This window comes from Solanum tuberosum, unplaced genomic scaffold (genome assembly GCF_000226075.1).
Source record: "Solanum tuberosum cultivar DM 1-3 516 R44 unplaced genomic scaffold, SolTub_3.0 scf00004, whole genome shotgun sequence".
NCBI lineage: Eukaryota > Viridiplantae > Streptophyta > Magnoliopsida > Solanales > Solanaceae > Solanum > Solanum tuberosum.
Genome location: NW_006238930.1, coordinates 3512565 through 3538873, shown reverse-complemented (window position 1 = coordinate 3538873; position 26309 = coordinate 3512565). Strand labels below are relative to the sequence as shown.

At 33.7% G+C, this 26309-nt stretch overlaps 5 protein-coding genes across 6 annotated transcripts; 2 read left to right on the top strand and 3 right to left on the bottom strand.

Moving 5' to 3' along the window:
- Positions 1-299: 299 nt before the first annotated feature.
- Positions 300-4166, top strand: LOC102590569 (histone H3.v1-like). Of its 2 annotated transcripts, none has more exons than XM_006338587.2 (9): positions 300-628; positions 712-1254; positions 1594-1971; positions 2072-2130; positions 2252-2326; positions 2730-2829; positions 2919-2981; positions 3461-3571; positions 3772-4166. In XM_006338587.2, the coding sequence occupies exons 1-9, from the start codon at positions 557-559 to the stop codon at positions 3910-3912; spliced, it is 1542 nt and encodes a 513-aa protein (XP_006338649.1). In that variant the 5' UTR covers positions 300-556; the 3' UTR covers positions 3913-4166. The 2 variants fall into 2 exon arrangements, with proteins under 2 accessions (XP_006338649.1, XP_006338650.1); XM_006338588.2 differs by having other exon boundaries at positions 301-628; positions 1597-1971.
- A 647-nt stretch (positions 4167-4813) lies between these two features.
- On the bottom strand, positions 4814-5695 carry LOC102590240 (uncharacterized). Its single transcript, XM_006338586.2, has one exon. It carries the CDS (start codon positions 5505-5507, stop codon positions 4929-4931), a length of 579 nt encoding a protein of 192 aa, XP_006338648.1. The 5' UTR covers positions 5508-5695; the 3' UTR covers positions 4814-4928.
- Positions 5696-11549: 5854 nt separating this feature from the next.
- Positions 11550-13769, bottom strand: LOC102589926 (cystinosin homolog). The gene is made up of 9 exons (XM_006338585.2): positions 13517-13769; positions 13287-13419; positions 13101-13190; positions 12910-13034; positions 12602-12644; positions 12294-12411; positions 12129-12178; positions 11965-12054; positions 11550-11793 (listed from the first exon to the last, which is right to left on the bottom strand). The coding sequence occupies exons 1-9, from the start codon at positions 13633-13635 to the stop codon at positions 11764-11766; spliced, it is 798 nt and encodes a 265-aa protein (XP_006338647.1). The 5' UTR covers positions 13636-13769; the 3' UTR covers positions 11550-11763.
- Positions 13770-16280: 2511 nt separating this feature from the next.
- LOC102589588 (ATP synthase mitochondrial F1 complex assembly factor 2) lies at positions 16281-20245 on the top strand. The gene is made up of 4 exons (XM_006338584.2): positions 16281-16856; positions 17033-17207; positions 19292-19569; positions 19734-20245. The coding sequence occupies exons 1-4, from the start codon at positions 16398-16400 to the stop codon at positions 19839-19841; spliced, it is 1020 nt and encodes a 339-aa protein (XP_006338646.1). The 5' UTR covers positions 16281-16397; the 3' UTR covers positions 19842-20245.
- A 989-nt stretch (positions 20246-21234) lies between these two features.
- On the bottom strand, positions 21235-24867 carry LOC102589264 (succinate dehydrogenase [ubiquinone] iron-sulfur subunit 2, mitochondrial). Its single transcript, XM_006338583.2, has 2 exons — positions 24031-24867; positions 21235-21680 (listed from the first exon to the last, which is right to left on the bottom strand). Exons 1-2 carry the CDS (start codon positions 24681-24683, stop codon positions 21509-21511), a joined length of 825 nt encoding a protein of 274 aa, XP_006338645.1. The 5' UTR covers positions 24684-24867; the 3' UTR covers positions 21235-21508.
- Between the last annotated feature and the right edge of the window lie 1442 nt (positions 24868-26309).

The window sequence follows — 26309 nt, the reverse complement described above, 5'->3', positions numbered from 1 at the left end:
CTTCTCAAAATTTGTAATTCATCCGTTTGATTTCACGTAACACCTTTTGTATTATTTTAGTATGTTTTGAGAAAAAATAAATTAATTTTGTGTCCAAATATTTTTTATCTTTACTAACAAGACTTGTTACAACCACATTAGGAGAAATGTGGAACTTTTGTTTTTTCGATAAATATTTAAATAGGTTAAGCAATGTCACAAATATTAAAATTGGAACGTTACTAGGGTTAAGTTCAAATAATGTGGGCCCATTCTGGAGATGAAAAAGACAACGTTTCACTTGGCCGAAGTCTAAAGAAATTTCAGAAATCGAAGCACTTGGCCTAAATTTAAAAAAATGACACCTTTAGCTTCTTCTTACTCTATGAGTGGCCTTTCTTCAAACAACGTGTATCGCTTTTTTTACATTTGAATTTCAAATTTAAATGCTGAGATCCAAAAACAGAGAGACAGATAAGAGAGATTACATGCCATAAAAAATCATTTTAAGTAACGGCACAATAATTATTCTGTTGATTTTTTCAGGTTCCATTCTTGTTATTTTCTAGCCACACTGATGATGGAAGACTCAGCTTGTCTTATACATGCTTTCTCTTATGCTTCTGCTATACCCAATGAAATAAAACAGGTATAAATAAAAACTCCACTGTTTTATTTTTCAAGATTCTTCTCCTTTCTTGCTGATTTTTTGGGATGGAATTGAGTATACAGGGGAACCCTGTGCATGCACTTGGGGAGTCAATTTCTTTTGGGAGATTTGTGTCTGAGTCATTGGATTGGGAAAAATGGTCAACTTTTTCTCATAAAAGATATGTAGAGGAGGCTGAGAGGTATGCTAAGCCAGGTTCTGTTGCCCAGAAAAAAGCTTTCTTTGAAGCCCATTACAAGAAAATTGCTGCCCAAAAGGCTGCAGCTTTGCTTGAACAAGCCAATCAAGAAAACCCCAATTCTGAAATCACCAAGAATTCAGCCCCTGATTCTACTTCACTTGTAAAACCCCGTGTAGAAGCTAATCAAGAAGAGGTTCATGAGAACCCTGATGCTGTAACAACAGATTCCATGGTTAAGGATTCAGTTTCAGTTGCTGATGCGGAGGAGATAGAGAGTGAGTCCCCAGTGGAGGGTCCTGGTACTCCTGAAGCTACAGAGAAAGAACCATCAAACCAAATTGAGAATGGTGAAACCCAAGAAACAGTTTCAGGTTCTGAGATTAGTGAAACATCTCATACTGAGAAGCCTTTGCTGAAGATTAAGGTAAATATGTGTTCTTTACACTACTTTGGCCTAAATTTGAACTTCTTTAATCATACCAATAGTTTAAGAAACTCTGGCGTTATGAAAGTATATTAGTCTTTATGAGATGATTTATATAGATGACCCCAATTAGTTTGTGATGAAGGCCTAATTGATTGATCGAATCATATAAACAACAACATATCCAGTGTAATCCATAAAGTGGGGTTTGGGGAGGTCCCCTACCTCAGAGGTTGAGATGTTGTTTCCTATAAACAGTCCAAGGCAGTCCATTGTATTGATTGATCCATATACTAATCTCTAATGCTATATGGAACTGATTTATCCCATTTGATTCAGCAGAGCTCCAGCTCTAAACTTGAGGATGATCCTGCATCGGTGACAAGCAAGAAAAAATCTGCTTTTTCTTCATTCAAATCAGCAGTCTACTCCAAAAAATCAAAATTTCCATTTTCGCCTTCTAGGCATAACATTCTTCTTGATGTCGATAAAGAGAACAATTTTACACCAATCACAACAAATTCTAACTTGGACTTGATGAATGAAGTGAGATCAACCCCAAAATCTTTGAACAAGTTGATCAACTTTACTCCTGCCAAAGAGGCACACAAGATACCTCCTCCACCTCCCTTCCTCAAGAAGGAAAGTTCAAAGGTTGCTCCCACTACTAGCAAGGCGGCATCTAAGCAGTGTGCAACTCCTCTTAAGACTCCTATGGTAACTTTCCTCCCCTTGTTTGAGCTCCTTTTTCTAAATGCTAATACTTATAATAGTCTTTCTTGGTGTGCCTAATGTTTGCTTCACTTTTCACCTGCAGGCAACATCAAATGGTGCATCAAACCGTCCCATGACAACGCCATCTTCAGAAAGCAGAAGGTATATTTCCCTATATTGTCTAATTAGAACTGTTGGCAAGCATTTCATTGATTCCATTGACACATGGTTCTTTAGTTTTTCCACCTTTCCTGTTCCAATTCTTGTATCTTCCTATTTACAGGATTAAAACACCGATTCATCCCTCAGCTTCAGGAAGTAGAACAGCAGGGCCTAAATGGAACATTTTGTCTTCTGTGTAAGTGCCTATTACATGATGACCCTAGATTCAACAAGAGTAGCATAATCATTTGTACATTTGAATGAATAGTAGCAGAACGTTTTTCGCTTTATGTGTAAAAACTGCTGGTTGAAAGTTCAAGCTAAGTGTAACCAGGCTTTGCCATAACTCAAAATAAGTATATTTTAGTGGATACAGTTTGAGCACTTCTCCAGGACCAGGAGACTTTTTAAAGAGAATCTGAGAGAAAATTGTTTCTACTTGAATTTAGTTATCTTCCTACACCTATAAGTATATTGGTGTGTGATGTGTCAAACTATCATGAACCAGGACAGTGATAATCTTCTTTCTGCAAGTATTTGGTTATAGAGTATATAATTGTGTCATTGGATATCACTTACATTTGGTGTTCCCTGTTCAGTTCCAAGTCTTTCACAGCCTACCGAAACAAATTACAATCACCAACTTTATCCACTCCTTTCTCTTTGAGGACAGAAGAAAGAGCTACACGAAGGAAACAGGCAAGTGTATATATTAAATACTATGGACTATCTTCTTGCATTATAAAACTATTTTCACTCACATCTTGTACTTCTGCAAATACTTTCAGAAGCTTGAAGAGAAATTCAATGCCAATGAGGAAAAGAAAGTTCAACAACAAACCACATTAAAGGTAGTGTTTGAACTTTGAGCTTTATGGCTTGTAGAATGTTTCTCTTTACCATGAATTCTGCAGCACCTATTTGAAAAGAAGGAAAACAAAGAAAAGTAGTGTTTGAACTTTGAGCTTTTTCCACCACTGAACATTAGGATAGCAATAGATGCTTTTGCTCTTTCCACTGGTAATCAGTTCTTCTTTTCGTCCATATTTTGCTTTTCATATGATTTCTACTAATCACAAGGTAGCAGCTCTATATCATATTAAAAGATATAAAAGTTTCTAACATGTAGTATTATGTAATATTTCCCGAAAAATGTATGCAAATGCTTTGCACTATCTTTAGTAATATTTTCCTAATATGTATGCACAAATATAGTTTTCACCATCTTTTGTATTCTTGGGCCTCTAGAGTAGTTTTCCTCTACCATAATTTCTGACATTCGAGTTACATCTTAAATTGCAAATTCGTAACAACAAACTCTTGCTTGCAGGAGAAAGCAGGAACGGAACTTAGGAGACTTCGACAAAGCTTTTGCTTCAAAGCTCGTCCCCTGCCTGATTTCTACAAGGAAACAGAAACAGCAAAAGATCACGCAAAAAAGGTACCACTACATTGTATTATATCTTCATTATTCAGATATTCCTAAAAACTACTTTTGTCCCCTTTGTCAAAATGCATCCTATGTTGTTCTCAATGTTGATTATGATCACAGAATCCTTTTCTCTATATATGTGTGCCTTAGTGCTCCTATCTATGCTCTCCCTTCTCCGGCAGTGGTTCATATGGTTTTATTTGGTGCAGATCCCAGTAACACAAACTCAATTGCCCAAACGTGGAAGAATGCCATTTCCCAGCTCAAAGCAAGGCTTAGTCTCGAAGCCAGCTTCTTCATCTTTGGCGAAGAATGACTCTTGCAAGAATCCAAGAAAGAAGACTAGCTGAAAAAACTCACAAATCTTCACTCCTTGCAAAGAGTAGTGTCTTATTAGAATGTGTTTCAATTGGGTATTTCTTCCAACAGAATGAATGTTTTGGAGGTGTATGAATGTGTCTTCCCTTAATATGATTCAAGGAGAAGCAACTCCAAAATCTTGTATAAAAAGCTATCTAGAGAGGTTCTCAAGTCATTTTAAAAATATTTTGTCCTCTTCATACATTCAAATTGCCTTTGCAGCTCAAATTTAAACTTAAAAGTTCATGATTTTTCCTAGGCCACTATTTTGGTGCCTTTTTAAGAATTTTTCTTATTCAAGTACATATACCATCCTAGAAATGAAAGAAAGGAGAACAACAAGAATCTTGGAATTCTTATCGATAAACTGTAAGGTTTGGTTGTTTGTACATTATGCCACTAATTGAGGACAACACAGAAACGCAATGTAAAAACTGTGACGAAGCAATGAGTCGGTTGTGCGGTGCATCTTTTAGGATAACAATAAAAAAAGTTGTCATGGATAATCATTTTCTTATACGACACTATCATCTTAATTTGTTGACATACAACAATTACAAAGATGCTTATATATATATATAATACTAGTTCCTCCAAATTGACTTACTTTCCTTTTTAGTCCGTCTAAAAAAGAATAATATAATTTTATATCAAGTAACAAATATTAAAATATTTATTTTACTCTTAAAGAAAATAATTTATAGTCACATTAATTTATATCATTCATTTTTAGATCAGAAGTTTTAAAAGCCTTTATTTTTCTTTCTTAAACTTCGGGCCAGAGTCAAAATACGTAACAATAGGACAGAGAGAATATACTAATTAAAATAAGAAAAGTAGTTAGCACCTCAAGCATCAAAATTGTAAGGGTGAATGCATATGACAAAAAACTGCAAACGAATGTCATCTGAATGTTCCAATTTATTTGACAGTAAATACAATTACAGAAATGTAACATTTTTTGTTCAGCAACAGGTTAATACAAATACAATTGGAAGGAACCGAATTAGATTCCTTCCACAACACACCAATCTTCATCTTCTTCAACATTTTCCCACACAAATCCCACTTCACATAAACTCATTTTTTCTTCATCAGTCTCCTCAATCTCAACGCCGATCGCCGGACACCAATCGGAGTCAACTACCAATTCCTGATCTCCGTAACCTTCATCGGCGGCATCATAGTAAATTTCATGATCCATGTAATAAGAACAATCGCTATCCAAATGATCCAAAATCCCAGTAGCTGAAAATCCAGATAAATTCAACCCAGGCCTAGCATCAACAACTCTCCAAGTAACCAACGAAACGACGTCGCCGTATCCCTTTATCTTTTGTGTGCCCTTAGTCTTGTCTTTGGATTTTCCAGCTGGATGAATATGGCAGCTGGTGCACCTGGGTCTACCGCACTTGCCGGTGAACTTGGAATGGTTACTGGGCTTAGTTGGGACCTTTGCGAAAAGCCCAGCGGTTGGTGGTGAATTGGACTTGTTCATGTACCTGGGCTCGGGTCTTGGGTTCCATGGAGAGGGTAAAATTGGGTAAGTACGGACCATACCGTGTTGGCGACCTTCTCTCCTCATTTTTTTCGACAAGTTGAAGAAAATGAATCTTTTTTCTCTACAAGGATAAAAAAAATAAAAATGATTTGGAAGATGAAAGAGTGAATTGGTTTTGGAATTGGTAAGGGAACCTATTTATATATAGTGTGTGTGTGTTTTGGAGGTGGAAGAGGTGGGAAAACTTGGGAAGCAAGGTGTTTTAATTAGTCAACTGAGGACATGTTCTTTTCTCTTTTTGGGTGCGTGTCCTCCAAGCCTATGTTAACACAATTTGCCAACAACCCATGGCCACATTGTAAATTATTTGGGGTTCGAAATTCATCTAGAAATATTTTAGATTTGTGTGATAAAAAACAATCACCAAAAGTTATACCACACTAGACTAAAGAAATATTTTTATTTTCAAAATTTAAATACGAGATTTTTGGGTAGAAATAGATCATTTCGACACACTTCTTAGTGATAACTTATATGATAATGAAGTATGTGGATAAAAAGTTTGAAATTAATTTAGATAGAGTAGTGAGCACCAACTACTTTTTGTAACAATATATGTTGACTTAATGGGCATATTGTACTTTAATTTTGAACTTTATGTAGAGGTAAGTTCAAAAATTAAAATTGAAAACTCAGAATACATTCATAATTAAGTTTGGCTACAAAGATCATATTTCTGACTTTTCATCAATCGGTCATTTTCATTTCTCTCATAACATGGATTTTCATATAATTAATAAATTATATTAAATATGTACTCTCATAATATTATCTATCTGTTGAAAAATAAATAATTTTAATTATTCAATGTTCTAATTTAGAGATGACATCTTAAACATTGAAATATGCACTAAAAAAATCCTTTAAATCGATCCATATATACTTGTTCATCTTTCAGGTTTGCAAGGAACGATTGTTGAATTCACAAGGAAGAAGAGAGTTTGGAATGTTAGATTCACCGTTCATCCTCTTATTTTTTTCGCCCTTTTGTTATCCATGCAAGTCCAAATGCATTAATCAAGCAGAAACCATCAAAATTGAATTTCCTTTTTGCTTTCTCCATGTTTTAGATTATGCCTATGGCTAAAGTATTTGACCCATCCACCAAGCTGATATTATCTCATCTATATATAGTTAATGAAGTTTGTAATAATTTTTTCCTTAAAAATAAAATACTTTCTAGAAACGTGATAGGCAATTATTCAAAACAAGTTAATGACATCTCAAAAGAAAGGTTCCGTCATCAAATTAGCAGACAAGATAAATTTTATATTTTCTCCAATATCCCAAAGTATTCTATAAGTTCGATTTATCATGAAGCTATGTTAAGACTAATATTACTATCAATAACCAACCTCCAGAAATCAAATACGCAAACAAACATGACAATCAAGTGTTGTCTGCTTCAACAATTCACTGGTCACTCGTTTGTATAAGAAATAAATGTATTCAAATTTGGAGTGAATTACTTATATTGTCACATATAGGAAATTATACTCAATAATACATACAATTATATGTTAATACATGTTGAGTTATAGCAAGGTGTGAATAGAAAATTGGGAAATGTGGGGAGCCAAGTGGAGGAAAAATGAAGTCCTTTTATATTGGTAGAAGAAAGAAAAAGTTATCTTTAGGAAACATTTTCTTTAACTCTTAAAGGGTTAAAATAAAGAATACCCATTATCGCCGTTGTCGTCGCTAGCTTCAACTTCACTGTTAGAAATGTTAGTCATTTTTGTTGTCATACACTATCTTTTTTGTTTACTTTCGTATTTTATTGTTTATCTTTAGTTTCATAACAAACATCTATTCAACATATTTATTTATCTCGAAAAGATTCTTTGAAGTTAATAAAATGTTAGTTATTTGTTATTGTACAATATCTTTGGATTTTGTTGTCAAAATTGTTATTGATAGATATGAAAATTTAACTAATTTATTTTCAAAGTTCATAAATATTAGGTAAAGTTCTAATATCACAAACTTTGAAAAATTTAACTAAAACTTTAATAATATATAGATTTTTCTATTATCTAGTGTTACAGCTGTTGACACCCAATTTTGGCTGTCCACAATGTATATTAATCATCGAGCCTCTTCGATTACAAACGATTTGAAGTAATTAATTTTATAAAATTTAAAATATTTCCCAAGTCATTTTTAATAATTTTAATAATAAACATGTATATATTTTAATTATTATGTATATAATTATTTCATTTTATGAATATTCGAAAATCATCTCAAAAGATTTTATTTTAGTTAAATATTTTATTTAATTAGTTTAGTCTAAATTATGGTTTTAATTTTAAATTAATTAGTTTGTAATTAAATTAATTATTATATTTTGTTAAGATTAAGAAGCTCATTGATTAATTATATTAATTCGTCTTACTTATTTATTAGTCAAGTTTGCTAAGTAAATTCAATTGGGTTATGTTCACAATTCAATGGACCAATTGCAATTCACTTAGCTCATTTTCAATTATTCCTCCAGCCCGTTTCCAGCAAGCAGACCCAGTCCATCCCAAAACAAGAAACCCAACCCAATTCTCCTAAACTACTCCATACAACAGCAACACCAAATACCCAACGCTCGACCCAACAAACAATAGCCATACCCGACGAGCCCTATACTCGTCTTCTTCACGCGACCAGGACGAAACCCAGACGTATCAGTCCGGCAAATCCGGAAAAAGCTGCGACTCTGACCCGTCACATCGGCAGCAGCTCCAAACGGCGCTACGGTACATTCGTACAGCTGCAGCAATCACTTCGCCGTCCCCTTTTTCCTCTTTTCAGGGATTTCCCATCCCCTGCAGCTCAAATTCGAATTCATCCCAAATCTATCCGTTTTCCCCCTTAAAATCTCCCCTTTCACCCCTCTATAAAGAGCCTCCTTAGTTTTCACTACAAAGGGTAGAAATTGAGAGAGAAATTCAAAAATTAAAAAGAAGAAATACATTTTTTTCTTTGTTTTTCACTGACTGCTAAAAAGCTCGTCGGAGTCTCATTGTGATGGTGGGATCGTCTCCAGCAGCTCGAGTTCAAGTTCGCTGCCCTGGAAAAGGTAATTCCTCTTTCATGTTCTCTAAAGATGTAGCCTTTATGGATGGTAGCTTTCAAGTTTATTATGCTATTGTTATTTCTCTCGTTGCCCGCGCTGTTTTCATCGGTGTAAAGTTTGAAATTGTTGATTGATTTTCTATTCTTGTTCTCACTCTGCTTACATATTAATCGATAGTAGTGAATCTGTCGAAGTCCTTTTTTCTCCCTTAAAATCTCTTTATCTCTTGTTTAGTCTCTGTGGTGATTTGCTGTAGTATAAATCGATATGTCTTGTTAAGTCTGATGGTTTTAATCACAGTTTGAATCCTATGTTGTTTGTTTATTAATCAAATCGTTAGTATGTGAACCCTCTCCCTTAATCCCTTGTAGTATTCAAGCCTTTATTTCTTAGTTTTTTTTTAGCTTGCTCACTGCTAACATTGATTATTAGCTTTGATTATCTTGTGTCACTATTTAAAAACTGAATGTGTTGAATTATTAACAATCTATCTAGCTATCAGTGTTTATCATGAGTAGTGGTTATATTTTTCTTATATAATAGCTTAAACTTAACTGATTTTTACTACTTTAGCATGATATAAGTCACTAAATATTTGTTGATTTATATTACTTTCCTTGGATTTTCGCTGATGGTTGGCTTGTACTTGAGTTACTGTAAATAAATTTTTTAGATCATGATTCATTAGCTGATCCATCATACATTTAATTCTTCTGCAAATATTCAAATGCTTATCCTATTTAAAGTTGATCTCTATCCATGAGTTCATAGTACTATTTCCAGTGAAATCCTTGAGTATGTATTTTGGTTGTTTGTGCTAGTAGTTGTTCAATTAATTAATACTTTCGTATGTCTTAAAGTTTGATGAATCCATGTCTGCTTACTGCTTCTTTATTGGTAAAATTGTTTAATGACAATCTTGGATTAGTCTTGTTAATTCTTTCCTCTTACTTTCTTTACATGCGAGACTGTGCGGAGTCCAAGTTGGACCCAAATCTATTCTTCTTGCATTTCGGATGGTCTACCAAAGCCTAAATCCTTCTTATCGAGTCGACCTTAATTGTTTTTGAAGAAAGGAAAGCTGCTGTACAGATCTGGGAAGCTGAATCACATACGTTGAAGATAGAAATGGACTGTATACAGGTTGTTTACAGCAGAATACATGAAAACGGACTGATATACATCCCGTATACTCTTAGTATACTGGGGTATACACTGAACGTATACACAGGTTTTCAAAGGCAAAAGTAGGCCAAAGGCCCAACGTGCAGCAGCAGTTCTTGAGGGATGAATTTTGGCTGAAGCCCAAGTTATTTTCAGCAACTAGACTTGGGCCCAAGCCCATTATTACTTTAGTTATTTGTTTGTGTTTATTTGTTTATTTCAAGACGAACCATTTTTTGTTACGAAAATTTATTTTATTTAAATAATTTTATTTAATTAGTTTTCTTTACTTGGTCACATTTTGAAATAATCATTATTTATAAGTATTTTTTTCATAAGGTAAGCTTGTTTTTATTTATCAATTAATTTAAAATAGTTTCATGCTTTAAAACGATTCAAATAAGTTTTAATTGGTGTAATTTTGTTTAAAATTTTGATAACTTGTAATTCAATCCAAATGTTTAATCAATTAACTTTCTTTTCTTAAAAGTTGAAGAATTTTCTTTATTTAACTATTTTCTCAAAGTCAAGTATTAAAGTATAATACTTTAATGTTAAATCATTTTCCTAAAAAGTAGTTAAAGTATATATTAACCAAATGTTTGAAGTGTTACTAAGAACTTCTTAAGGACTTGTCTGTTTGAGTCTTTTTAAATTATGTTTTTTTTTAATTTCTTTTTAAAATCAAGTAAGGACTCTTTTCCAAGTAATTTTCTTAAACTGTTTTATACTTAAAATATTTTAAAAAGTGTTTTTTTTATAAATAGTAAAATTACGACATAACATCAATCACAATATGATTGGGTCGAAATAGATATAGAATTTCGGAGGGATCAAATGTGTAAATGACTAACATTTTATTAATAATATCTAGTTGAGTATATCTTTCATTACATCTAATTATATGTTTTCTTTACAATTTTTTTTGCATTTCTTTCAAGACAAGAAAACCTTGTCGCCGTGAAGATCTCCTCCTTGATTCTAATTTCATCACCTAAACAATGTCTTTCTAATTTCTTCACCTAAACAATGTCTTTATAATTTCTTCACCTAAACAACACTAAAGAAAAGGAAGAAATTAAATCAAACAAGCATATACGTCATCCGTACATTTTTAATTGTCATGATTTTTTTTTATAGTTAAACGATAATAACTTTGACTAATATTTTATGATGTATATATATTTCATAATATTGATATGCTTTAAATTGCAATTTGTATAGTATTTTTTGTATAGTTTTTGAATATCTAAATTTTTTGTTTAATATCAAATTAATGTAATCTAATTTGACCTTAAAAATTAGTCAAATTGACTTTCGAAAAGCTCAACATGACAATTAAAAATAGACGGACAGACTTTTCAAAGAAAAGACTCTTTGAAGTTAATAAAATGTTAGTAAATTGTTATCATACACTATCTTGGATGTTATTGTCAAAAAATTTATAGATAGATATAAAAACTTAACTAATTTATTTTCAAAGTTCATAAATATTAGGTAAAGTTCTAATATCACAAACTTTGAAAAAATTAACTAGAACTTTAAAAACTTTAATAATATATAGGTTCCCTATTATCTAATGCTACTCAGGCACTACATGATTGGGTCAAAACTATTTATAGAATATTCGAGGGATCAATCAAATATGGCTTTAGATTGTGACTCAGTACTAGTATTGGTTTTAAAGTTAATATAATTGAAATGGATTCATGAATAGTACTTATGATATTACCATTTGGTTGGTAAGTGTTGGGACATGGAGAAATAAAATTTAGTTAGTGAAAAACTTGAAATTCCTAAAACAAGCTTGAACTTAGAAATGACAGACCAAATCAATAAAGAAACTACTTATTGATTTTGAAATACTCCAAATGTCAAATGATATTGATGACCAATCTTCTTTAACTATGTTTCGACTCAAAGAAGAGTACTGGAGTTATACAGATTGTGCCTTTAACGTACACCAAGATGACTTGAGAAAGTTGAAAAATCAAATTCCACTTAATTAATAACCTCTGTTTTACAAGCAACTGAATAGAGCAGCAATCACCGTCCCTCAATGTCCCTTGTTTCCTCCTGAGTAATACACGAAGAAGTATCATGTGTATGTATATGCATATATAACCAAATTATAAACAATAGTAAATATTTGCACTAGAAACACTTGATTTTAAGAAGCATTTTTATCGAATCATAAATAAGACATTATGATAGGAAGATTTGAGTGATGGATATATTCTCTCTTACCACATCAAATTTAGGAGAAACAACTTCTTTTCTTGAAGGATATAGCACATAATGTTGCACAATGAAGAGAATGTCAAAGAATATCGACACCTGCAACATTCATTAGATCAAAAACAAAGACGAGTGTATGTATATAGGTAAAAACACAGATGAACGTTTCATACCAATGACAACAAAGTCTTGCCGATGTTTCCATAAAAATTCACCCAGGAATCTGTAGCAAAAGTAGATCAAATACTTTATTAGGCGCATATAATATATACACAAACTTGGACAAAAACTAGATACTGCATATAGGAAGATTATATTATTGAAAAACAGAAACTCACGCTGATCTATAGATTGCACTGCCATCTGCCCGTAATTTGTTAAACCTCCAAACAAATCCAGCAAAATGTTACCAATACTAAAACCAATAGTGCTCTTTCTCCGGAAGTTCATAACAGCCTATATATAGATTTTCCATAGCCAAAATTCTTAAGCATTGGAAGTAAACTAAGTAATATGTCAAAGAAGCAGACCACTATATCATAAAAATAACTGTAACAAAAGAGCACTAAATTAGATGCAATTGACAAGAAAATGTGACTTTTTTTTCTCAAACAAAGCAAGAATTTCAGAGACTTAAGCCATTTACCTGGGGAATGTACTTGGTTACTGTCATAGCAACCTGCAATCCGCTGCAATTAAGAGAAAGAAGTGTGACATTTTATCGTTGTAAAATAATAACTTGACAAAAAATAGTTTTGTCAGGACTATATTTGTTATAGTAGATAGAGTTCAGTTGAGTGATCGATCATACATGAAATTTATAACCCTCACCACAAATAACTACTAGAGTATCTATTATAATGAGAATAAAAAAGCTAGTGATAATGGATTGAACAAGACAAAAAATGTGAGTTAATACAAGTAATTGTGGATTTTAAAAGAAGGTTGGCTTACTTGAAACAGGAGATTAGCCATAGCCAGGAATGCTTAGGGATACCCACAAACACACAAACTGCAACACTTAACCAAGCAACAAATACAATTGCTATAGCAGTTTTGGATACCTTCTGATTTCCACGCTGAAAAGTACTCTAACCAAATTAATCATTTGAACTGAAAAGAGTAAACAAGATATGTACACTTACATCATAGATAGAAATCTGAAACAAGGTAAAGGCTGTTAAAAGAACAGCATGAGTAGAGAAAGCCACATCATTGGCAGCTACAGGTATCATCTGAAGTTAAACAATGAAAGTTAATTAGCACAAAACAAAACCATATATATATATATCGATCAGGGCAAAACATATAGCGCGATTCACACTATTAACCTCATTTTTGCCATATCGATGATGATATTGTCTTTGAACAGCAGAACTGAAGAACATGGAAGCATTGTAGATAAAATAAGACGAGTGCTTCGTCAAATTCAACACCACAAAATCGAAATTCAATCCCACCACACTAAAAAGTTAAAAAAAATAATTGATCAGAAACTGAAATTTAACCTAAAACATTACTTACTCATAAAAGAAGTTGAAAAATAAAAGCAGAAAATAACCTTTTCCTCCGAAAATTCAAAATGACCTGAGGATAAAAGCTAATAGACCATGAGACAAACGCAATCCATCCCAAAACATTATACAACACTTCCAGTGGAACTGAATTCCAAGAAGCCATTAAAAAAATGAGACTCAGAGTATAGATTCTTTCAAAAAAAAAAGGAGGAGAGTAGAATCTTAAATATTTTTGTGTCTAGTGGAGTATTAGAAAATATAGACAGACAAAGAGTATGGGGCATGTCATCATTTATTTTGATGCTACTCCCAAAATAACTTGAAAGTCAATACTCTCACTCCATTTTTTGTTCTCATATTCTGTTTTTCAAAAGTCAACTTGACTGATTTTCAAACTTAAATTACATTACATTAATATTATATTTTTTCTAAAAATAGATATTCAAAAAACTATACAAAAAATATTATAAATTACAAAAAAATTCTTGTTATTATGATGAGAAAATACATTATAAAATATTAATTTATTTACATTAAGTAATGAATGTGGCCCATATTTCGTCCATATTCACCCATCATCTATATACCAAAGTGCTTTGCGTTCAATTGGTAAGCTAGAAAATATGATGCACATAATTAGAAATTAAACAAATTATACCCGAAAGGCGGAAAGGATCCCTCCATTATTAGTTCATATGTAAACCACGTGCCCACAATAGAAATGCTCCCTCCATCCCACTTTATGTGTTACCTATCTAGATTTTGAGATATAAACTAATCTATCTTTGATGGTAATTTTTCATATATTTTTTAGAAATTTTGAATTGTAATTATTGTGACTTATAGTAGTATTTTTCAAATATATAATTTTTATTTAAATTTTTTGAAGATTTCATGTCCAAATTCACAATCAAACTTAATTTATTTGAACATCAAAAATTGAATTGAGCCACATAAATTGGGATATATGGAGTATTAGAGGCTATAATCACTTTTCTTGGTACTTGGATACAGATCTATTTTTAAAAAATTAATTTTATTATTATTAGAATTATTAATGGTTTTGAAATGGTGAATTTTCGCAAATAGCCACTCAAAATAACTTAATTGTGTTCCATAACTATAGTTTGTTGATTACAATTAGTAGCTACATGTTAGAGGGAGGAGAGAGGCGAGCTAGAGAGAGCAGAGAGTGGAGAGAAACGAAGTGTATATGTATATTTGTCGAATTGTATATGTATATATGTCAAATAATTGTATATGTAACTGATATACATATGTATTTGTATATCTGGCGAGCGAGATTAGGAGAGAGAGGAGAGAAGAGAGCGAGATTGTGTATATGTATACTTGTCAGATAACTGTACATATGTAACTGGTATAAAAATTTATTTGTATATCTGGCGAGCGAGATTGGGAGAGGAAGGAGAGAAACGATGAGAGAGGGCAGGGAATGGAGATAGGCTAATTGTATTTGTAAATCTGTTATATAATTGTGTGTATATATATATATATATATAAAAAAAAAATTGTATTTTGTATATATATAAGTGACATAATTATAGTTAAAATTAAGCTGTGAGCCGTAATTAATTCAAAATATAACTATGTTAGCGGTAACTAGTTGATTGGCATTTGGCACCAAAGAAGGACTTAATGGGCTCAAATTCAATTGATTGTCTGAGCCCAACTCAGTGATTTTCGAATGTGCTACTATGATATATTATCAGATACACCATGACGTAATTGCTATATCAAAAATGATTTTTTAGTAGCAATTAATAATAACAATAGCTTAATTATCGCATAATATATATATAGAGGAAATTACTAGTGACAAGTACATGTTAACACTCTTTATAAAATGCCGTTAAAATATATAACGACATTAAATCTAATAATAGTTAACTAATGTCGTAAAATATATATATGGCTGCTAAAAGTTGTTTTTCTTACAGCGAATATAGCAGTTGCAGATATCTATATACCAAAGTGCTTACGTTCCATTGGTAAGCTAGAAAATATGATGCGTGATTTGAAGTTAAACAAATTATACCGAAAAGGCAGAAAGGATCTCCATTATTATTTTGTTCATATGTAAGCCACGTGTCCACAATAAAAATGCTCCCTCCATCTCACTTTATGGGTCATCTTTCGTTGACGGTAAGTTTTCATATATTTTTAAATATTTTTCATTGTAAATTATTCTGATTTATAATACTTATTATGTAATTTTTAAGTATATAATTTTATTTTAAAAATTTTGAAGATTTCATGTCTTAATTTACGATTAAATTTAATTTGTTATCAAAATTTGAATTGTGTTACATAAATTGGAATATATTGAATAATAGAGGCTATAATCATTTTTCTTGGTACTTTGATAAAGATCTATTTTTTTTATTAATTTATTATTATTACAATAATTAATGGTTTTGACTAAGGTAAATTACTTAAATTCAGCTAATCCAAGTGCGCCTTGACTACGTGCCCGTTTGCATTGGCTTAAAAAAGTAATTTTTAAGTCAAAAATAAAAAGTCAAATTGAAATGACTTTTAAGTCAAAAAATAAAAAGTAAGGGGAGACCTACTTTTGGTTGCTGACTTATTATAAGTCATTTTTTTACCTTGTCTAACACCTTGTAACTTATTTTAAGTTATTTTTTATATTTGTCAAACACTTTTAGAAGTCAAGAAGTGACTTAAAAGTAGGTTTGATCGACTTTTAAGCCAATCCAAACGGGCTCTACATCTATGGATCCTGAACAATTAATTTGGGCCTAAATGTTTTATTGAGGCCTGTTTCCTGGAGAATTTATCGGGCCCAAGCCCAAAACAGAATGCTCCTCGTGCTGAGCAGTAGCAAATTCAACGTCTTCAGCTGCATCGAGCAACTCTATAGTAGCATCGTCTTCTCTCCAAGCTATGGCGGCTGAAATCGTTAGAAGAAGTCTTAAAGCATCGAACTTTTCCCTTCTTAGAACCCTAACCTCTTTCCAAACTCGTAGTTTCAGTAACTTGGCAGAATCTGTACAACCGGAATCTGATGCCCCATCTTCCTCATTCACTTTCTCTGAGAATTCGGGCGATGGAGACTCGAATTCTCAGAGAAAATCAGCAATCGATGATAATATCTTCATAAAGGGTCCAAAAAAGGCTTCTTCGTCAAAAGAAGCGGAATCTGTGACGATGCCTATGTCTTTCATGACTGGATCAATTGTGGGAAAGAGGTTTTATCAGAAAGTGACGACTAGAGAGGCTGAAGATGGAAATGGTTGGAGTGTTATGCTTGATTACCGTACACTTAAAACCCCTTCTAAGCGCCCTCTCAAATGCCCCACTCTCGCTCTTGCTAAGGCTATTGCTGCTGAATGGGAATACCAGGTGCTCTATTCCTCATTTCTCAGATACCCATTTTAGTGAACTTTTCTTTTTCTCTTTTTGGGTTTATTGTTGTCATTCGTGTGTTTTCTATATCCAGGGAACTTGATATTTCCATATTGCTTGATGTTTAAATTGTGTGTTTTGCTACCCTTGTCCTGAAACGTATTTTGGTGTAGGAAGTAGATGGGATCAGGCCCTTTACTATGCCGTTAATGAAACTTTCATGTACTGCACTAGAAAGAGTTCCACTGACGCGTCATAAGATAATTGAATATTTGATGAAGAAATTCCCTCAAGATTTAGTATTCTGTCGTGCTCCAGGGGATAATGATCTGACAAGCGGAGTTCTTGGTATGTTATTTTGCAAAGTGTAATTCTATTTATATGCTCTCAACATTTTGCTTCTCTCATCATGAAACGGTTTCAAACATATGTCTTTAGGAGCAAACTTAGTTTCGATCCTTCATTTGTTGGGCAATTTATGGTGAACAGGCTTTTGTTTTTACTAAGTGGCAAAAAGTAGTGGTCTGATATAATTTTCATAAGTTTTTTGCTTCCCAGCTGTACTCATTTTTTTTTATTTAAGAACGGAAAATATATAAATGATGAACAAGTCAGCTGTCCTATTTCTATGTCTAGATCTCACCCACCGTTAGTGTCAGTCATTGCCAAGGATAGACCATACCGTTGTTAGCTAGTTTCTTTCGAGTTTGGTAGGAGGGAATGTTTTGCTTTTCCAGCAAATGGTTAGTAATTGGGGTCTGAAATTTATATCAGCCTCTGCTAATCTCTGTAAGAATTTTTGATTGTGCTTTTTACTCTGGTATCTGGACAAGGTTCTCTGTCTGCCTATCTTCATCAACATCTCAGACCTCATGCATCTTGAGATTACATGGTTAATAATTTCTGCTCTTCTTTTTTTTCCCATGAATGATTCGATCTTAAATAAAGCAATTATCTCACTAGCTTTTGAGAGCATTTTGTGATAGCACAATTCTGCTACTCCATATTAGAGCTATTGGAGGACAAGACAGTAACAATAATACAGCCCTGATTTTTTATCTCCGGAATTCCATTGCTCCTTTTACATCTGAACTACCCGATATACCAAAGATTCATTTACCAGTATATTCTGCCCACCAAGCACACTACTAAACCCTGGAAGAAATTTGAACTCTCTTCAAGGTTTAATTCATGAACCGAAGAATAAATTATGATGGGGAAAATGGTGCTAGGAACAGTGTGAGAGTTTTACTGAGAAGGACTACAGTTCAGTGTGAGGAGAAGAGTGATCGGACATGGTTTGGCAGGAGGTTTGAATAGGGTTCCAGTGGCCTTGTGACTTTTATAGGATCTGATATGATGTAGGAAAAATGAAGACCTAATAGGATCTGCAGTTCAGAGTTATGAGAAGGTTCACTGGAAGGGCTTGTAGTGGAGAAGGGGGAGAGAGATGGGGGGTCTTGGTTGAATATGGGGGATTTCACCACAGTTTTCTTATTGGTCGAAGGAATTAATGTTGTGACTCTGGTCCCAAAACAAATGATAAAATGAAACATCATTTGAGGGCCACTTCCTTGTCAACGTTATTTAAAGGTATGTTGTACTTCAGTGTTGATGGATCTAGGGAACAGATTCTTTGAGCATGAATATCAGCACCCATGATGATAGTGTTCTATTCTAGTCTCCTCATTATATTTTTAAAATCCAGTGAAGTCTCCTTTTGGATTCTTCCTGGGGTGATCTTAAAACGTGCTACTTTAGTATCCAATAGAGCATATTACATATTCAAGTGATGCTAAGCTTTTGTAACATTGTTAGGTCCTCCTGTAAATGGAATAAGCTTTGTGCTCAGAATTTCCATCTATTTGGCTAACTGTGAAGCGGCCTAGAATTACTTTTTGTACTGTTAATATCATGAGAGCCAGAAGAGTTAGGGGGTGTTTGGATTGACTTTTTTTTAAGTGACTTATAAGTTAAAAGCCAGAAGTCATATGTTGGGAACACCCAAACTTTTGCCTTTTTTTTTTCTTTTTTTTTTACTTTTTAGCTTTAAAAAATTACTTTTTTTTTTTTTTTTTGATAACCGAGAAATCCGTCTGTGACCCGCCCTTTGGACCAATCACAGCCTTCTAAACTCGGTGGATAATGGGCCCGCCCCTCTACCCTTTTAAAAAATTACTTTAAAAACACTTTTTATGTTATCCAAACACTTACAAAACCAAAAAATAGCTTAAAAGCCAAAAGCCACTAAAAATAAGTCAATCCAAACAACCACTTAGACTCCAGATTCTGTCTGCAAAAGCTATTCACTGGTTTGGTATATATGCTTACCAGCAAGCCTGCAGTACTCTTTTGTTTGTTTTGGCATTTCATTCAGGTTTCATATTATTAGTACTTTTCGAATACTAATTTGACTCTGCGAAATTTCACAGAGCGTCAAGTAGAGAAAATTGATCCCCTTCTTAAGTGGGTAGAGTCAGAATTCGGCTTCAAACCCACTGTACACACCAGTTTTTTTGGTGGCAAGCAAAATGATGGTCTTGTTAGCGTCATCGGAAGCGTTCTCAAGAAAACAGATGATTGTGAATTGGCAACAATTGATGCAATTGCTTCAGCTGCACATTCATTAGTCATTGCACTTGGAATTTTCCGTGGTAGATTGGGGATTGAGGAGGCTATTGAGTTGATTAGGCTTGAGGAAGATTTGCAGGTTTGTACACAGTCAATTTCCTTCGTTTATCTTTTCTAGTACTTCCATGTATCCTATCTAATACGTGAACAGCCAGGGCTGTTGTCTCTCATTTAGTAGCATCTCTCTACATAATCAATGTCTGCGCTAAGTTTTAAGTGTTCACTTTCTCTGGCTTCTTACAGGTTGACAATTGGGGTCTTGTTGAAGGTGGTCATGATGTTGATATTGCAGATTTAAGAGTTCAGATTGCTTCTGCAGTGGTGTTCCTTGGACTTACAAGGAGGGTATAAATTTTGGTTAATCTTTTAGTGAGTTTTACCTTAAGTTGAAGTCACCAACGAGATGAAGTTAATATGTTGGGTAAGTTGTATTAAGCGTATTGCTTTCACAAGGACGAGAGATGATTGCTGGGAATAACCTGCTGATGAGGAATAATGAATATATTTTTCTGAAATCGAATATACTTCTTTGAACTTGGACTACCCTTCAATCTTGAGAAGCAGGATGTTGCTCCGAAAGCCTTGTGTCTCTCTTTATGCTTTTAGGAGGACTGCCCTAGCCAAATGCCTCTTTTTATTTTTAATTTGCAAGTGCCAAATGCCTATTATATTGTCATGCATGTCCTGGATATAGCTTCTTATTTTTTTTCTTATATAGTGTAAGGGATCTTCTTGATGCCCGACTTTGGGTGCTTCATGCTCTCCAACAAAAGAATACGGAATACCAAATGTTCTAATTTTGTGACATTTGATAGTTATTGATGTATGTTGTAAATGCAGAGAGCAAAGCAAATCTTGTACATCTCTTATATGCAATCTAAGTCTAACCTATTTTAAAACATAATTAAAAGAAAGTTGTTGATCAATAGATTTCTTCTCGTTTTGGGCTGTACTTCTTGAGGGGGCTCAACGCTCTTCACGGCAACACTGAACGCAGAGGGGTGGCTGCTTTGTGATATCACAATAGCAACAGGCTATATCACAGTCGTTGTTACACCCTATTATTATATAGATATAGAGGAATGAAATGGCAAGATCATTAGTTCATCAGTCACCTAATGGTAAATTCCGAAAAAAAAGAATATGAATTGTTTCAAGTAGTGACCTGTTACTGTGATGTATTGAGACGGTTCCACAGTTTTAGTGTCAATGAGAAAGGGAAGACGAGTGCTTGTTCCAACTATTGTACTCATAATAACCAGAAAACTAACTACTACTAACAACTTCATTCCTTTTCTTCTGATTATTGGTTTTCATTACAGCTAAGTAAGTGGTGGGGGTTGTTATATATAGCAGTATAAAATAATACTTATTCTACTTTAGGAGTTTGAGCAAACCTCGTGAAGATAAAAACAATTGAGTTAATGGAGATCATCCAATGCTCGTGCTAATATTAGTAGATCTACTGTTTTCAAACTTCAATCTAATGTATAATCAAAGGGTCATACTTATCATATGAGGAAATATAAATTTTGGGGAGTGCCAGGTTTTCTTTCTTTTTCTGTGTCCACTGCAATTCTGAAAAATGTACTACTATCTTTTTTCATCCCCATAACTAGGTTAAGGGAAATACCAAGTTCCGAACACAAATAATTGTAGCAAGTAACTCAAACTAATTGACTCAAAGAAACTCGAGTATCAACACCACACAGATCTGTATGTTACTGAGAAGCAAATACAAAGGGAAGCACAAATAATCACTCCTTGAAATAACACACATTAGCTAAACAAAACTTATGAGGAAACACAAACTGCCTTAAATGCATTATGGAGCAATGTACTTGAAATTGATACTGTATTATATTTCAGAGAGATGCACCTTTCATCTCAAATTCAAGTATAAAAAAGATCTCAGAGAGTAAATTACAATCTGTGCATACATTATTTTGAGACACAACCTCCTACTAGTCCTTCAAAATCAATCTTAGCAGAAAAGACTGGAACGCTACACTGCAGGCTCAAGGTGCCATCTCCAGCTTCTTGATGTTCTGAATATGCTTCCCAGGATTTAAGCCCTTTGGGCAAGCACGAGAACAGTTCAGAATAGTATGGCAGCGATAAAGCTTGAATTCATCATTAACTGCATCCAGGCGCTCCTGAGTAAATTCATCACGGCTATCCATGATCCATCTACATTTAAAAACAAGAGATAAACCTCCGTTAAATATGGCAAGTATGGGAATAATGGATAGTAGGGTTAATGGGGTAGATCAACTTATAAACAATCCAAAACTCTAGAAAATCAAGGCAAGTACTGAAATTTCAGAAATCCAAAACTCTTACTCCCTCATCATGCAATTGACCTAGGTAAATAATCCCCTACATCTCTAAGCAAGTTAGTCATATAAGTCCAAAAGCAGTTTGGACAAGATTTTAACCGAAAACATCCCTAGCGTTTGGCATCAGGTAATAGCATTCCTCTAATACTTTTTTTTTTGAAGCAAGTAGATTCACTTCAAGGCATCAAGAAGATGCAAGCTTTACCAGGATAGATCAGTTAAGCTCACAAAAAAAGGATTTGTAGGCTCTTCCTAAGCTATAGAGCTAACAAAACATTCCTCTAATACTCCCTTTGACATAATATATTCCCAGGTTTGTAGAACTGAATAGAAAAAGGTCCCCCTTTCATCTACTTTTCCTGTCAAATTTTTTTCTTTGAATGACAAGCCGCCCAGAGCGAAATTTGAACTTTTTCCATCCTCACCTGAAATTCCCACACTGAGAAAGAATAGCAAAGGATTCCTAACACTACTATTGTCTTTGAACCTTACAAGCTGATCAGTGGCGGCCCTAGGATTTTAGTATCATGATACTCAATGCCTTTAAATGTAGGTTGCGACACACTTGAAATTTTAAGGTGATTTAGTGGAAAGAGTCAAAAAACATAATGAATATTATCATTACAAATAGAAGTGTTCAAGAAAATAAAAAAATTGAACCAAAACGAAAACCAAACTGAATTGATGTATAGCAAAAATTATCATATTCTTTGACTTCATTTGATTTGGTTTAAAATTTTAAAAAACGACCATAGGATATGATTCAATATTTGAAAAGAACAAACAAAACCGACTGCATAGAGTACTTCATTTGTAGGATTCTCCCATTCATATTCAGTAATAAGGAAAAAAGAAGTATGGATAAGCAAAAACACAGAAAAAGAAAGGGAAAAAGTTTATAAGTAAAAAATAGAAGGAACAAAGAAGTATGAATTCAGTAACAAGGAAAAAAGAAGCATAGATAAGCGAAAGACAAGGGAAAAAAAAAGAAAAGGAAAACTCTTTCAGAGAAAAAAATAGAGTTAAAAAGTACAAAAACTTAAAAGGAAGATGCACAAAAACAAATTCCGGTTAATATTTAGATTGATCCCAGACACAATATATGAGGCGACCTTTCCTCTGCCCTCTAAACCAGTGCACACAACCCCTCATGTGCTTTGGGTGTTCACTGTGCCTCTATTAACAAAATATAATTAATTTCCTATAAAAACACAGACTATCAGTTGAGACAATGTGTTTGAGCACCCACAGGACATAACGTGGGCTACCCCTACAACTGGTCTGGGAGTTAAAAAACTGATGGTTCTAGAGAGAAAGGATCAGCACAATAGGACGGAGTGGTCCAAGAAGGACAGTTAGTAGTCAATTGGTGGTGCAGGCAGCAGAAGGAACGAGAGAGCTGTGCATAATGTTTATGCAAAGGAGAGTAAAACCTAACTTTTCTCTGCACATTAGTTAGATTTTTTATGAAGGACAGCAGAGCAAAAAAATTAACCACACGACATTCAAAAAGCTGAAAGATGTATTGTCTAAAATCAGATGTTGGACGTATATCTTAAGTTTTGAGTCAAATTAAAGATGCCATAGCTTAGAAACAAGCACAAATTAATGAACCAATTAGGGATTAGTAAGATGAGAAAATAATGTTTCAAAGTTGTCCAATAATAAGATAACTCAGAATAAGATTACCAGAACTACTATGGAAATTGCACGGTTTTACCATAAAATAAGATGGATGTTTCAGCATATGATTCATCAAACTTCTACAAGAAGTTAGATAGTGTTTCAGCTCACGGAAATGAGATCCATTTCGTATCTAAAAGGCACACGACTTTCTTAATCTAATACAATCTATTCGAATAAGATTTATGGCCCAGCCTGTTATATTTATAAGTACCATATATTTGCTGCACTTCCAGAAAAGTTAAAATGTTTACTGTCTATAGGTATCTTTCTTTTTCATAAACGTGGAGTTTGCAGGCACCTAAACTAATTCCACGGCTACCTGCTAGGTTAATACCTCCCCCACCAACACAGCTGCATAGGTTCGGGGTAACGCTATCCACCAATTATAGGTGTATTTAACTTCATATATGATCCAAATGCAACCAGAATATAACAACCAACAAACTACAGCACATCAATAAAGAGTAAATGCAAAACAGGAAGAGCTTGACATGAAAATAACAAACAAATATTACCGGTTGGCATGGAGGAGTGCAGCGGGACCAAGATAAGACTCTGGATTCCACCAGTAGCTAGGGCATGATGTGCTACAGCAAGCACATAGAATACACTCGTACATTCCATCCAACTTAGCCCTATCGCTCTTGCTCTGTGGTATCTCCTTCCCAGGCGTTGGTGCAGGTGTCTTCCTCTTAAGCCAAGGCTCAATAGACTTATACTGATTATAGAAATTAGTCATATCCACCACCAGATCCTTAATCACAAACATATGTGGCAACGGCGTAATCGTCGATTCAGAATCCGACGAGATCTTGGTCAAACAAGCGAGTCCATTACATCCGTCGATATTCATAGCACAGGACCCACAGATCCCTTCTCTACAGGATCTCCTGAAGGTAAGTGTAGGGTCAATTTCATTCTTGATTTTGATTAGGGCATCTAAAACCATAGGTCCGCATTCCTTCAGATCGATTTTGTATTCTTTGAGCTCGGGTTTCCCTGGGTTGTCTGGAGTCCATCGGTAAATTTGAAATGACTTGAGATTGGGCTTAGATTCTACCTGTTGTGCTTGGGAGTCGGAAGCGTGAGCTCTGGCGACGAGTAGCCTCGCCGCCGGTGCTGATGACTGAACCCTAGAAATCGCTCGTCGGATTAAACCAGTCGCCATTGATGAATGAATACCTTGTGGGAAACCAAAAACGGAGTGATTGGATAGGTTGCTATAGAGAAAGCCAAAAGAGGGGGATTTTATATTAAAGAAAAATATTGGTATTGAATGACGGAAATAGGCATCTAAAAAAAACCGACATTGGGTGGTTTTGTGTTTGAGAATGGGTGGATGTGGAAGGGGTAGTTTGGGGAATGTGGAAAATATTTGAGGTTGTATTTATTGTTTCGTCGACTAATAAGCTTTGCCGTGAATGAGTTGGGATCTGTGTGGAATATTGATGACGTGTCCGATTTATAATCGTTAGATTATTTCTAAGTAACGTGGTTGGCTCGCGTCCTGGATCATTTACTTTTCGCTTTTCAGCATGGGCCACGATATCCTTTTTACTCAAATACATAAATAAATAACATCGTTATTTATTTTGTGACCTAGAAAACTTACTATAAAAAAGGATAGCTTCCAAATAACAATACAAATTAAATATAGCAACAGATAATAATACATGTCCTCCTAATTTGGGAGATATTTGACCAATTTAAATTCATTAATAGATCATAATTTACATTTCATAAACACTGTTATATTTTTATATAGTGTTTAATTATGTTATGTGTCACGACTCACATTTCAAATTGACCATCTTTAACGGTCATAGATAACCCTATTTGACAACTACTATTGAGACATAAAGGCATGATTCTTAATTTAGTAGAAAGTTTTCATTACATCTCTTATGACCATAGTTTCGTCAAAATCGAAATTCAATTTTTGGTTTGAATTTTCAAATTACGGTTTAAAATGTTGCATTCAACTTTTAGAATTTTTGGACACTTGCTGTGTTTTTTAATTGTTTCTATCGGTTAAACATAAACTCATATATCAAATACTAAGTTCAATTACATGCTAAACTGCTCAATAATCAATATAACTTATTAGACTAAAATAAAATTGACGACTCATATTAGGCTTAATAAATAGTCCAAGCTGAGATGTATTCACTGTGACTGTATTTTTTATTTTCATTCAAGGAGTTGTGACATTGGGTCCTTAAGGAAATACTATATTAATTGATGATTAAATTTCATATAGCTTACAAGATTGAGTAATGATTGACTTGAGTTATTAATATATAGTATGATTTGTCTGGACATGTTTGTAGTTTATTTAGATTAGGAATTTCCTTGATAATGATCATTGCTTGAATGGACATTTTATTTGGATGATTGTGATGGGATTGAAAAATTATTAAGGCAATTTTGACATGAATATTTTATTAGAATGGTCATTTTAGGATTGAAAAATTATTAAGACAATTTGACATGAATATTTTAGGGATAAAGGTCTGAAAAATATCCCAACTTTGGTCGGATTTGCTGTTGCGGTACTAAACTTTCATGAGGACCTATTACCTCCCTAGACTATTTTATACCGTATTTTAAACATATATATTTGCCCATGTGGACATAAAAAATAATGCAAAATTAGAAATAGTAGTGTGTCCACGTGGGCACATATATACCTTTAAAATACACTATTAAATAGTTCAGGGGGTAAAAAATACGGTATTAAATAGTCTAGGGAGGTAATAGGTCCTTATGAAAGTTTAGTATCGCAACAGCAAAT

Excerpts from the sequence above, each read along its gene's own strand:
- LOC102590569 (XM_006338587.2), top strand. The coding sequence starts at position 557 with ATGATGGAAGACTCAGCTTGTCTTATACATGCTTTCTCTTATGCTTCT. Across the intron at positions 629-711 it reads TACCCAATGAAATAAAACAG|GGGAACCCTGTGCATGCACT; the intron begins GTATAAATAAAA and ends TTGAGTATACAG. Across the intron at positions 2,830-2,918 it reads GAGCTACACGAAGGAAACAG|AAGCTTGAAGAGAAATTCAA; the intron begins GCAAGTGTATAT and ends AAATACTTTCAG.
- LOC102590240 (XM_006338586.2), bottom strand. The coding sequence starts at position 5,507 with ATGAGGAGAGAAGGTCGCCAACACGGTATGGTCCGTACTTACCCAATT.
- LOC102589926 (XM_006338585.2), bottom strand. The coding sequence starts at position 13,635 with ATGGCTTCTTGGAATTCAGTTCCACTGGAAGTGTTGTATAATGTTTTG. Across the intron at positions 13,191-13,286 it reads ATCGATATGGCAAAAATGAG|ATGATACCTGTAGCTGCCAA; the intron begins GTTAATAGTGTG and ends GTTTAACTTCAG. Across the intron at positions 12,179-12,293 it reads AGTGCAATCTATAGATCAGC|ATTCCTGGGTGAATTTTTAT; the intron begins GTGAGTTTCTGT and ends CTTTTGCTACAG.
- LOC102589588 (XM_006338584.2), top strand. The coding sequence starts at position 16,398 with ATGGCGGCTGAAATCGTTAGAAGAAGTCTTAAAGCATCGAACTTTTCC. Across the intron at positions 17,208-19,291 it reads TCTGACAAGCGGAGTTCTTG|AGCGTCAAGTAGAGAAAATT; the intron begins GTATGTTATTTT and ends GAAATTTCACAG. Across the intron at positions 19,570-19,733 it reads GGCTTGAGGAAGATTTGCAG|GTTGACAATTGGGGTCTTGT; the intron begins GTTTGTACACAG and ends GGCTTCTTACAG.
- LOC102589264 (XM_006338583.2), bottom strand. The coding sequence starts at position 24,683 with ATGGCGACTGGTTTAATCCGACGAGCGATTTCTAGGGTTCAGTCATCA. Across the intron at positions 21,681-24,030 it reads GCACTCCTCCATGCCAACCG|ATGGATCATGGATAGCCGTG; the intron begins GTAATATTTGTT and ends TTTTAAATGTAG.